The 12441-nt window shown below is 51.0% G+C and overlaps 2 protein-coding genes across 2 annotated transcripts in view; both read right to left on the bottom strand.

The window, feature by feature from the left end:
- The window catches only part of ZAN (zonadhesin), a 44669-nt gene extending 42017 nt beyond the window's left edge, over positions 1-2652 (bottom strand). The window contains 5 exon segments of the mRNA XM_019629886.1: positions 292-379; positions 559-830; positions 997-1143; positions 1623-1684; positions 2609-2652. Coding sequence (XP_019485431.1) covers positions 292-379; positions 559-830; positions 997-1143; positions 1623-1684; positions 2609-2652 — 613 coding nt within the window.
- Positions 2653-9727: 7075 nt separating this feature from the next.
- Positions 9728-12116, bottom strand: EPO (erythropoietin). The gene is made up of 5 exons (XM_019629904.1): positions 12104-12116; positions 11414-11553; positions 11061-11147; positions 10611-10790; positions 9728-10438 (listed from the first exon to the last, which is right to left on the bottom strand). The coding sequence occupies exons 1-5, from the start codon at positions 12114-12116 to the stop codon at positions 10280-10282; spliced, it is 579 nt and encodes a 192-aa protein (XP_019485449.1). The 3' UTR covers positions 9728-10279.
- Positions 12117-12441: the final 325 nt, after the last annotated feature.

Genomic DNA, 12441 nt, shown 5'->3' with positions numbered 1-12441 from the left:
GGGGGAGGGGGGTTCTCACCTCGAGGGGTAAAAAGTATAACTATTGCACTGTGTTGTACAGCTGAAACTAATTCTAAAAAATGTGTATTTCACAATAAAAAATATTAAAAAAAAAAAAAGAAATCCTCTTTTTAGGTGTGGCTTGTTCAGAGTCAAAGGTACAGGATGGGAAGGTAGAGGGAAGCAAGTAGTCTCAACTTTGGAAGAAACCAGTCATTGTCCCTGAGCTACCCCTGCCACCCTGGGCAGATGGGGAGGCTGGGGAAAAAGAGGAGGAAGGACGGGGCTCACGCTGATTGCAGGAGCCACGATGGATAGAGATGGCATCCAGAGAGATGTCCAGGTAGGCAGTGCTGCCCCTCACGCCTTCAAACATCAGCTGTGGGAGGGAGGACAGACCACCCACCCTGTGAGCCCCTTTGCCTCAGGCTCCCAGTTTTCTGCCTGAATTCAGATGCTCCAGCCCCCATCCCGTACCCCCTCAATTGTCCCAGCCCCTCCTGGGCCCCCCAACACTCAGATTCCCACTGGGGCCCTAGGCTCTGCCCTTGGCCTCACCCAGCTGGGCAGGGTATGCGCCTTGGGCACAGTGACAGTGGTAGGCATCCAGGAGAGGCTCTGGGTGTCAATGTGTTTCCAGAGCAGGTGGGGATGCTTGTTCTTGGTGCCCCTGAACAGCAGCAGTTTGAGCTGGGCACCCCATGACAGTCCGAACATGTGGTAGACGAAGTGTACGCACAGCGGGCCTTGCTCCCATATGGGGGGGCTGTGCAGGCGGGCCACCCCACCCGGGTGGATGGTGCTCGAGTCCATGTGCAGGTAGTAACCCTCTGAGGAGGAAGAGCTCAGGATGGTGAGGTCCTGCCATCCCCAAGGGCTGCCCCCACCCCTTTCCCAGAGCCCAGGGGCCCACTCCCAGCCGCTTCCCTGCTCCCTCCACCCAGGTCTGCCTGTGCCTACCTCCCAGCTGCCTCCCTAAACCTTAGGCTTCCTTACCTCCATTGGGGTACCCCCCGGGAGGCCTGGTGTTGCCAGTGTGGGAGGGCCCACTGGCTCGAGTCCAGTCCCCGTCATCTGTGGACACTTGTGTCCAATCACAGAAGGGTTTCGAGTTGTCCTCAAAATTACAGTGGGTGATAATGGCTGGGAAGAAAAGGCCACCAGAAGAGGGTAGAGGGCCAGCTGCAGAGCCAAACTGGAGGGGGAAGGGGTTAGCAGGACTGCTAAGCTTAGAAAAGGTGGCCATTAAGATTAGAGTCCAGAACAGAGATTTGGGAAAGAGAATCTGAGAAACAAGTCACCTCTTAGGAGAAATTCAGGGCAGGAGTGGGATGGGGTGGGCAGGATGTCTAGGTCTGGGGTTGCAAACTGAGGTCCCTGGGGCTGGATTCAGGGGGGCAGACAGGCTTCATCTGGGCAGCATACACTTTGTTGTTAATTTGAGTGTGAATCTTTTAAGCAGGGCTTGTTCAACTCCTCCACAATTCCCTCCATCCTCTGTCATCTAAGGGTTGCCCTTCACACATTTACTCCATGTTTATGTCATTGCTTGGTCCTGAGGGCACATGGGCGGCCACCCTGAGAGGGAGAGAAGGTCTGAGCAGTCCTGGTTTCCAACTCACAGTTGTCCCTAGAGCTGCGAGTGAATGGCTTCTGCTCCAGAGGCTTCTCTTTCCTTGAGATTAATTTGGAGAAAGAACAAAACGTAATACTTGTCATTATCAAGAATTATAAGCCTCAGTGACTATGAGCTTAGCTTAAGTTGTCATCTATCTCCAAAAAATATGTCTTCCCTGAGAGCCCCTCACATCCCTGCCAGTCCCCTCCATCCCTCTATGCCCTGGATGTCAGGCATAGTTGAGTCTCAGGTAAGGAGGAACCGGTTTACACCTGGGGAATTGCCTTCCTTTAGGTAGATGTCTTCTTGTCCTAAACCCTAACTTTCCCCCGTAGAGTAAGGACCATATGGATCCCACGTTGCTAGGTGTGTGGTGGAGGTGGTATTGCTCCAGCTACATGTAACTGAGCATAGAGATGATTAACAAAGGGACAGCCCCTCCTCACCTTACAAATTCCACTAAAAAGCTGCTGCCCCTCCTCAGGTGGCAGGGACCACGTCAACCAGCACTTAGTTTTAGTTGTTCAAGTTCTACTTGTTCAAATCCCCACAAACAAGCTCCAGGACACTGAGCTATCCATCATTTCTTGCTGCCTCCCACTTGAAGTCTCTCCTATCTGTTCGGCCTGCCCTAGATTTTGTCCCTTTTCTGAGGGCTTGACCTCTCTTTCTTCCCCTGCCATCCTCAAACCTGTCTCCTCAGCTCTGCACCTCTTCTCTCTTTCCTCACATTTTGGCTCTGTCCTGCTCCCACTGAGCTCTCTCACACCCCTCAGTTTCAGACTCTCAGCCTGTGGGGCTCCCTCCATTTCTGTTCATCATCCTCTTCCCATCCCAGCGGGCTCCTGCCTTCCTCCCCAGGGCTGTGCCCTTCATCACTAGCCTGCTTGTCCCCTCCAACTTTGCCTCTCGCTCTTCCTCAGAGCCACCTCCAACTGCTCCCTGAGCCCAGCTTACCGGACAGGGGCAGGTGTGTGGCCCTGGGCCCAGGCAGACCCCACCAGCAGCACCAGAGTCCAGATTGGAGGAGCCATGCGGGACCTCAGAGGAGGTTCTCAGAGGACAGGGGATTCGGAGTGAGGAGCCCAGGCCACTTTAGACACCACTGACCCTCCACTCTGGGCATACATCCAAGGATGCCATGAAAACTGGACAATCAGAGAACTGGAAATAAAAACTAGGAGGGCTGAAATTTAAAATCCAATAGTTGGGTTATAAATCAAAATTGAGAGGAATGAAATGATAGCGAGAGAGAAGGAAAGCAAGAGAGAAAGAAAAGAGAAAGAAACTTAGAGAATCAGTCCAAGAAGTCTAACATTCAACCAAAAGAGGTCAAAAAAGAGAGAACACACACACACACACACACACACACACACACACAATTACTTAAGAAAAACTACACAAGAAGAATTCCCAGAACTGAAACATGAGTCTCTTGATTAAAAGGGGTCTAGTATGATGAATGCAAAGAGACCAAGAAAGGCATGCCATAAAATTTCAGAATATCAGGGGTGAAGGGGAGATCCTAAACACTTTCAGACAGAAAAAAGCAGGTCATAGTAAGTTCATCAGAAATCAGCATGGCGTCGGACCTTTCACTAGCAACCATGGATTCTAAGAGGCAGCAGAACATTGCAGAATTCCAACAGAAAATGATTTCAAACCTAAAGTTCTATAGCTGGCAACAGTGGCAAAGGCGACTGGAAGGTCGAGTAAAGTGAGGTCTGAAATGCTTATTGGCAAAGAATTGAAAAAGACAAGCCACAGGAAGAAATACAACCATCCAGTAAACATTGGAAAGGATGCTCTGCTTCACTGGTAATAAGGGAAATGCTGATCAAACTATCCCTGTTACACTGACAACTTTAAAGGTTGATACCACTGAGTGTTGGCCAGGATGCAGGTAGAAACACTCAAATACATTGTTGATAAGACTGTATGTTGGTGAAAACTTCTTAGAAGGTAATTTGACAATGACTATTAAACTTCCAAATGTGCATATCTTTGACTAAGCATTACTTTTCTTTCTAAAGTACTACTTGATAATATGATACTATCAGTGTTTATTCCTGACTTAAAAAAAAAGAATCTATAGATTCCAAAGGTGGAAAGAGCACCTAGAGATATATTAAATGAAAGAGGTGAGTCACAGAAAACAAAATGTATAGTGTAATTCCATTTATGTAAAATCCCAGAACAAAGATATGTGTTTGTAAACACATTATGTATGTGTTTACATACATAATCAGGTCAAGGTGTAGAGCTGGAACTAACAGGACACACAGAAAGCTGTTCACAGTGGTGACCTCTGGAAAGGGGTCAGCAGGGTTTTCGTGTCTTCTACATATTACGCATCCAGGCGTTCCTGTGTATAAATTTGGTTTGTCATAGAGATCTTTGAGGGGCCTGGTTGGAAGGAAGCCAGACTGAGGAGGGAGTGGAAGTTGAAGAGTGGAATCCCAACGATTTAAAGGGACAGGGACAATGTTTTAAAGCTGTTTGGCCATCGTAGGTGCAGAAATTGGGACAAAGTAGGATCTTTTCAAGATAAGAGAAATTTGAGCCTCTGTAAATGCTCATGGGAAGGGTGCAACAGCAAGAGAGATGAGAAAAGGGCTTCTGAGAAGGTGGGTGGGGAAAGTCTAAAACACAGACAACAGGAGGGACAATCAGCTTTGTGAAGGGAGTGGGGCGGGGTCTGTGCAGACGCATGTTTACTGGCTTCTGTTTCATCCGTGAAGTAGGGGGCTCTGGTCACAGGAAGGCCACAGCAGTATCCCTCTCAGACAACCTTCACGTCAGTCCTGCCCACAGCCAGCTCATCCCCACCTTCCTGCTTGTGCTAATGCCAGCGCTGTATCCTCTACTGCACCCAGTTCCACCTTTTGACACATCTCACAATGGCGGCAAGACTTCATTCCAACCTGCATTCCTCTGGTGGGCAGAAGCTCAGTGCTTGGTAGGGAGACTGTGGAAGGAGTCCCTGTAAGGGGACGGGAGCTGGTTAGGGAAGACTTCTTCTGCAGGAGGTGACACCTGAGGGGCTTCCTAACAGATGGTAACAGAAGGTAATTAGGCAAAGAAATTGGGAAGGTGCATTCCAGGAAGAGGAAATGTTCCAAGCTTAGAGGGAGCAGTGACACTTTTGGAGAATGGCTGGTGTGTGTGTGTGTGTGTGTGTGTGTGTGTGTGTGTGTGTGTGTGTGTGTGTAAGACTAGCAGAAAGCAGGGGTCCTGTGTTGGAGACCTCAAATATCATAGATCTGAGGAGGCACCAAAAGTTTTTAAGCAGCAGGAGCGACTTGATCCTGGGGAGCCGGTATGGATCAGAGGGGCGGCCGGCGCTAGGAAGACGGAGAGGGGGTTGTGGAAGGTAAGAGATGTGGGGCAGATGGATGTTAATGTCGAGGCTGCAGGAGTGGGGCTGTGAGTGGATCAAGAGCTTTCCAGGAGCCGGAAACAGCAATTCTTGTGGGCTAACCTAACTGAATGTCATGTCTTGTTCACAGCAAAGATATTGTCCTCAATTTCCATGTGTGGAAAATGAAGTCATTGCTGGGCATAAGAGCATGGTGCTGACAGTCTCCACACTGTCCTGCCCAGTTCCTCAGTTCTGCAAGGAAACCCTTGGGCTGTTGGGAGCATCCAAATGGGGGGTCCCACCCCAGCCAGAGCAGCTATGTTTTTACCAGTTTGATAAAAAGCAATTCTACATAAGATTGCAGCCGAAAAGGTAGTTTTGCTGCTTTTAAAAACCCCGTTGAAGGGCCAGCCAAAAGTGGCTCAGTTGGTTGAGAGTGCAAGCTCTGAGCAACAGGGTCACCAGTTCGATTCCCACATGGGCCAGTGAGCTGCGCCAGAGCTGAGCTGCCGCTGAGCTGCCAACAGGTGGCAGGATGGCTCAGCTGGTGAGAACACATGATCCTAACAAGGTTGCCAGTTCAACTCCTGCATGGGATGGTGGTCTATGCCCACTCGCAACTAAGACTGAACACAGCACCTTGAGCTGAGTGGCCGCGAGCTGCCGATGGGCAGCCACATGGTGACTGGACTTGGAGCTGAGCTAGCTGCACCCTCCACAACTAAGACTGAAAGACAACAACTTGACTGTTCCCCTTCTCCAATTCCCCAACACTTTCCCCCTTCCCCAATTCCCTAATAAAAATCTTAAATAAAAACAAACGTTGACTCTCATTGTACACCCAGAGCTGAATCTAGGCTGGAGAGCTGGCCCGCAGTGAGCTGAGCTATCGTGAGTTCAGATTTCCTGTATTCCACCACACCCATGTGTTCTAGAAACCTTCAGCTTCATTTCCTTCACCTTGGCAGGCCCCCACCCCTTACTTTCAAATGGGCAGGCCATTCTCCTGGGCTGTCAAGGAGGGGCTGGCACAGCTGAGCACCAGGCTTCCAAGAGGGAAGTCCACAAGCCCCTTTATAGTCTGCAGGAGTCCTTCTGCCCAAATGAGTAACAACAGGGCCTATGCAGGGGTTACACCCAGGGAGAGAGGCTCCTCTGCCCCTTTACTTCAAAGCTGGGGATATAAAGGATGCCCATTCCAAACCCTGGTCTACCCTTTCTCCAGACCAGGTTGGCAGAGCAATCAATAGAAGGACAGAGCCAGGAAATGGTTAACCCAGGGAAGAGCAGCAGAAGCCAATTGATCCACAGCCCCTCCTGGTTGGGCAATAAGGCCTCTGAAAGCTGCTTTTCCTGACCTCCCTTTGGCGCCACAGAGCTAGACAGTCACAGCTTCCAACCTGCCTGGATGTGGGGGTTGGGAGCTCAAAGCAGGATAGGAAGGGAAGGAGGATGATGGTGGAAAATGCATTGGGCTCTGCATTTTGGGGAGTCAGGAAAAGGCAAGGCCCCAGAGGGTTTGTCACCTGACAAGACTGGCAGCTACAGGAATAAATATGAGAGACCTTTGAATATGGAAGACTCCTGGGAATTACTCCAGAGAACTGGAATCAGTCCTGGCTTTACTGTGTGTCCTTGGGCACTTTGCACACCCTCTCTGGGCCTCAGTTTCCTCATCTGTAATATGGAGAGGAGAGACAAACACAGCCAAGGTTTTTTTTAAAATAAGAAATTATATGTGGGTCACATCATTATTTTAATAATCAATTTTCAAAAATAGACATTTGGGCATGACTCACGTAAGTTGGGAAACCATACTGCTGTATGTTTTTCTGTTGCCAATAGCCTTTCATAATGTCACAGTTTTATGATGGAATTTTAGAAGTATTAGTCTTGACCAGCTGGAAATAATATAGTTAACTTTCAACTTAGATTCCAATATCTAAGAGACCCCATTTAGCTAACTCGACTCCAGCAACAGTCACCTTCTGTGGTGAGACTTGTAAACTGAGTAGTTCCAGAAAAATCCTGGCAGCCTGTGAGCCAGGGTCAGGCAGGTGCTTTTGGTCAGCCTGATGCTCAGGCCCAGGGAGAGGATTCATGCCAGTAGTACCCAAGGCCAAAAGGCTGCAGTCAAGGTGGGAGCTGGGGCTGCAGGAGGTGGCTGAGCTAGCCCATAGTGTTGGGAGTCTGGGTGGTGGGGAGAGTGGTAGATACCTTGTCCCTATCCAGGGAGGAAGTGGGAGCCAGAGGCAGAAGACGGAGTGGGAAGGAGCTGGTAATGAGAGATGGACATGCCTAATGCCTCTTTCCTCTCTCCATTCACTCCCTCTCCTCTCCTCTCCCCGATTACCTGTGCTTCGTGTAGAAGACGGACCCAGAGTCAGAGAGCCTGGTTTCTGGTCCTGCCCTTCCTCTCAGTGTCTTATGACCTGGGCAAGGCCCATAATCTCTCTGGACCTCGGTTTCCTCTTCTGCAAAGTGGGGCTCCTTTACCTTCCCTGCCTTCCTTGTGGGGTTAGGAGAGCAAACGAGAGAGATGGCCAGGAAAGCACTTTGTAAATCGCAAAGCACTCTACAAACAGAAGGCATCTCCATTAAACAATGATTTAATCCACTGACTCAATTGGGCTGCACTGGCTCCTGTCCCACCAGGAAGTCAGAAGAGCTGGCTCCATTACTTACTTGGTGGAACTCAGTTTTAATTTCCCATCTGACAGATGGGGGTGATACCTTTTGTCCCCCTGTTTCATGAGCTGTGGTGATAATCACAGTAGATTGTGTTAAGTACCAGAGTTTAATACAGAAGAAAGTTCACACTCCTGGCCTGCACTTGAAGGACGTCTGAAGTCTGGCAACACCCGCCTTGCATATCTGTGCCTCTCCATAGGGACTCTGGCCCTCATCAGGTTCTTCACATTTCAGGCCTCTGGGTACCCCACATCTCAGCACTCAAGTCACATACCAAGCTGACTATGGTTAAATGAATGAGCTTCCCTCTTTTTGCCCGTGGGGACTGCCTGCTTTTGGAGGACACTGGGCTGTGAGTAGCACGACTGTCATTTCATATTCTCTCGCAATTAGTGCAAAGGCACAGAGTTGGCACTCTACAAATGTGGAATAAATGAATTATGTCTTAATGTTCTTAACATATTTGCCCATTACACCTAGCCCAGGTCATACAGTTCTGGCTCCATTAACTACTTTTGTTGTTGCTGTTTAATTGAAAGCAGTAAGAAGTCTGAAGAGAAGCTGAGTGTCAGTGGCCCTGAATTCTAGGAGGAAAAGAGCCAGGGGATGTGTAGGCAGTGACTCAGGCTGAAAAAGAGGTGGGCAAGGTTTTCGGGTTATGAATCCTAAATCTTGAGTTCAGGTCCTAGCTGTCGTTTATTAGCTGGATCCCTTGGACTTCAGAACAAATATCTTAGCTTCAATTTCACCAGCAAGAAAGGAGGATTCCTTCCTTACTGGTTCATAGCAGTGGGGCAAGAACCAGATGCCATATATGGAAACCACAATACAAATTTTTATTGAAATGTGTGAGGTCAGAACCTAAGGGTTCTATTGCTTGCTGATTTCTCTAGCATTTCCTAGTAGGGCCTGAAGAAGGCACTATAGCCCAGGAGCTGGGCGGGCCAGGGTGAAAATTCTCCTGTGGGTCCACCCCTTCCCTGCCTCCTCCCACCACAGCTTCACCCCTCCCCACACACATGTATATCTGATAATAGCCTCCAACCCCACAACCTGCCAGTAATTTTTCCTGCTGCAGATGACAGGCAAAACATTCTCTCCCTTTTGCATATTTGCAAGGGCGCAGGCTGACTTCTCAAAGTTTTGTGATATAAGCAGAAAGTCTGACCACCATATACATGTTAATGGCCAGGATTGGGATCCCAACAGTTTTATGACATCTTTTGCCATTAGCACTGTCATAGAATTCTTGGGCACTGCTTTGCCCCTGGAAGCATTATTTCTGGGAAGGAATTTGAAGTTGGTTGTCAGAGTAAAGGGTCAGATTAGAAGCAGGAGTGAAGGCTTAGTTAATTTGTTCTGGGTCCCCCCTCCCAGGGGAGCAGGGAACAGGTATGGATTATACGGAGGAATAAGCAGAAGAGGGAAGGGATGAGTGCTGAGGAAATTCCTGTTGCCTTGGCCTTGGGCAAGTTACTTTACTTCTTCATCTAGATAATGGGAATCACAGTGGTAACTTTCTCCTAGAGCTGCATAAGGAATAAAAAATAAGGTCATAGAAGTGAGCTACCTAGAGAAGCATTGGGCACAGAGCTGGTGCTCAATTAGTCGGCTGTCTGGAAAGGTGGCTCCTTCTGCACTGCTGTCTGCTGCCCCTTCTGCAAGTCTCAGGGTAGAGCATTAACGGTGACCATCCTTAGGCAATGAAAGAGGTCACCTGGATTTATAAGGGGTTTCTGTGTTGAGGTGGCAAAGGGTTATGCTGGGAATGTGGCATTGGCTGAAGGGGTCACAGGGAAGAGGCAGAAAGAATAAGCGTTGGCAGCTGCCTACTGAGGAATAGCCTTGAATGGAGCCACCTTATTGACCATTGTGGGCAGAGCTTGTGGCCTCAGGCCCACTGGGTCAAGAGGTCAGACAGGCCATGAGAGGCAGCACGTAGGGCCTGACCCCCTCCACCTCTGGTTTCCCAGGCCTGCTGCCTGGAAGGGGAAAGAGCTAAGGAAGTAGGGGGCTCCCAGGAAAACAGAGAAGCCAAGAGCCATGCTGTGGTTTCAGTTCTTGCCAGTGAGATTGAAAATACACAAAACTTGAACCCCATGAGAGCCAGGGGCCAGCCCCAATCCGATTGTCATGGCTCCCACCACCTTCATTGTCCAGGAGGCTCTTGCTGTCATGGAGTCCCCGTGAGACCTGGAGAACTCATGGCTTGCCACCTAAATTCTCCAGTCCATTCTGTCCTTGCTTGGTAGGTGAAAAAAGAAGTATTTTCCCTCCAGCTTGTCCTGGCATCACAGTTCTGCAGGGCACTGAGGTGAGTTCGGTGTCTCCCCAGCATGGCGCAATCCCGAGTTTAAGCTGATCTCTTCTGAATTCTTCTTGTTCCGGGCCCCAGACTGGCCCTGTGACTTCCTCAGATCTGAGTTGAACTCTGAACAGTTTTTCTGGCCTCTGAGATGTCACCACTGGCCGTGGAGTGTCCGTGGAACAAGCTGGCACTGAGCTGATAGACCCTTGATGGGGGTTGGGAGTGGTGGTGTGGAAGGCGTGGCATGGGCAGTGGTGGTGAGCGAGGAGGTGGCGGGTGTATCTGGGGTAGGAGCACCAGGTCACCTGTCCCCTCTCCTGCAGGCCTCCCCTGTGTACAGCTTCAGCTTTCCTCGCAGGAAATTGGAGTAGATTCGGAAAAGTTTGCACAAAGTATCAACAGTGAATGTTCGGAGTGCAGCAGGAGAGGCTGTTGCATCTGGAAGAGAGATAGCTTCCTTCTGGCAAAGAGAGAACAGAAGGTTACTGCTGTGCCAGGGATCCTAGAGGAAGATGGGGGTTTAGGATAGAATTGGAGGGGGCATGAGGAAAGCCTCAGTATTTCTTGGAAGGGCCCTTCTCCCATTTTACAGAAAGGGCAAACAGCGTGAGGGAGGGTCTACTCCTACACACCTGGGCTCCCAGCGCCCGAAGTAGAGAAGTGAGGCTTCGCAGGCCGCTGATGGCTTTGTCCATGTGCAGCTTCAGGGTCTCAGATGGCTGGGAGGAGTTGGCCAATAGGGCCTGGCCCCGCGGGATGGCTTCTGAGAGCAGGGCCAGGCCCTGCCAGACTTCCACAGCCTGCTGCTCAACCTAAACGAAGCAGAGACTTGGAGTCATCCAGCCCAAGCCAGCCCCTTCCTCCTCCCTCTCTGCAGCCCCAAGCACCTAGCTGAGCAAACAGAAGGCATGCAATAAGATTTGTGGAATGAATGAACGAATGAACAAACAAATGAACGAATGAACATATTCCATTCAGCTCTCATCTTGACTCTTTTTCTTCTTTCTCTCTAGCATTCTCCCTTCCATCCTATCAGGCTTTCAAAATGAGACTCTTCAAGAGGAAGGAAAAAATGAACTCACCTCCATCCTCTTCCAGGCATAGAAGTTAACCTTGGTGTCTGGGACGGTGATATTCTCACTGAAGCTGCAACCTTCCTCACAGCCCATCTGAAATGCACAACACAGTGAGTCAGGGTGCCCAAGGGCTCCTGGCCCAGCCCACAGGCCATAGACCCACGCTTTGCCCCTTACCTAACTTACAGGTGTGGGTTAGAGCCTACCAGTTTTATCATTTTTACTGGGGACTCTGGCTTCCTACCTCCACCCCTGAACCAAGTGCCAGGTTGGAAGAAGTCCAGGTTCCTAGATCTTGGAAGAGACCCTTGGACCCCTGAGAGTGAGTTCTGTGGAATATCCTGGGGAGGAGGCCTCACCGTGACATTTTCAGCCTCCTTGGCCTCCAGGATGTACCTCTCCAGGACTCGGCTGTCACAGATGAGGTTTGGGGGGGCTCCCAGAACTGGGAGGCCCAGAGGAAGCATCAAGGACAGCAGGAGCAGCAGGGCAAGACATTCTGAAAAAAAAGAGCCGGCTGGGTATGAGGCAGAGAGGGGAGGAGAAGGGTTGGTTTGGAGGGACAGGTTCACACATCCCGCTCTCACTGGGGCTAGTTCTCCCCACCCCAACCTTCCAAGCGCTCAGGTTCTGCCTCCTTCGCCTTCATTCAATCGCTACTGCGCGCACACCCCATCCCCCAGCTACCCGCTCCACTTCTCGGGGCCAAACTTCAATCCTGCTGTGACAGAGGCTTCCGCTCTCGAAGATCCTGGTGGTTGCTCGAGCACCCAAGTATCAACTACCTCTCCACCCGCATAGCAGCCCTTCTTTTCCCTGAACCCACAAACCTCGTCTCTGTCTCCAGGTCACATTCCGCCTTTCCCAGGGACTCCCCGAGCCTGAGTCCCACGTGGAGGCTACCCCACCCCCACGCTCCCTTGCCCTTCCGGGGCCCTCGGCAAGTCGAGGGTCCTTGAACCCAGACACCTCGGGGCCAACAGCCTTAGCGGTAAATCCCTCTTCAAACACCGGCTGGGGCGGGAGCTCCCCAGTGGGCGAGCACTCACCGCGCACCTCCATCTCCGCGCCCTGCCCAGCCGCTCAGCGACCGGGGGCTCGCCCGGCGCCCTCGCCCCGAGCCCTCATCCCGGGAAGCTCAGTGGGGCAGGGCCACTCCACGGGCCGGAGGAGGGGGCCACCGTCCAGGGGCCGCCGAGCCGGGGGTCGAGCCGAGCGATCGCAGGGCCAGGGTCCGGGAGTATGCGAGGTGACCAGCCGGCGTTGGCCCGGGGACTGCGGCTGCAGCCGGGGGTCGGGGCTGTTATCAGCATGTGTGCGTGCGTGTGTGGGGGTGGGGGAGCTGTGTGCGTGAGGGGTCGCCCGAGGTGGGGGCCAGAGGGTCAGA

Source organism: Hipposideros armiger, unplaced genomic scaffold (genome assembly GCF_001890085.2).
Source record: "Hipposideros armiger isolate ML-2016 unplaced genomic scaffold, ASM189008v1 scaffold_875, whole genome shotgun sequence".
NCBI lineage: Eukaryota > Metazoa > Chordata > Mammalia > Chiroptera > Hipposideridae > Hipposideros > Hipposideros armiger.
The sequence above is the reverse complement of the archived record's forward strand: the minus strand, read 5'-3'. Positions and strand labels throughout refer to the sequence as shown.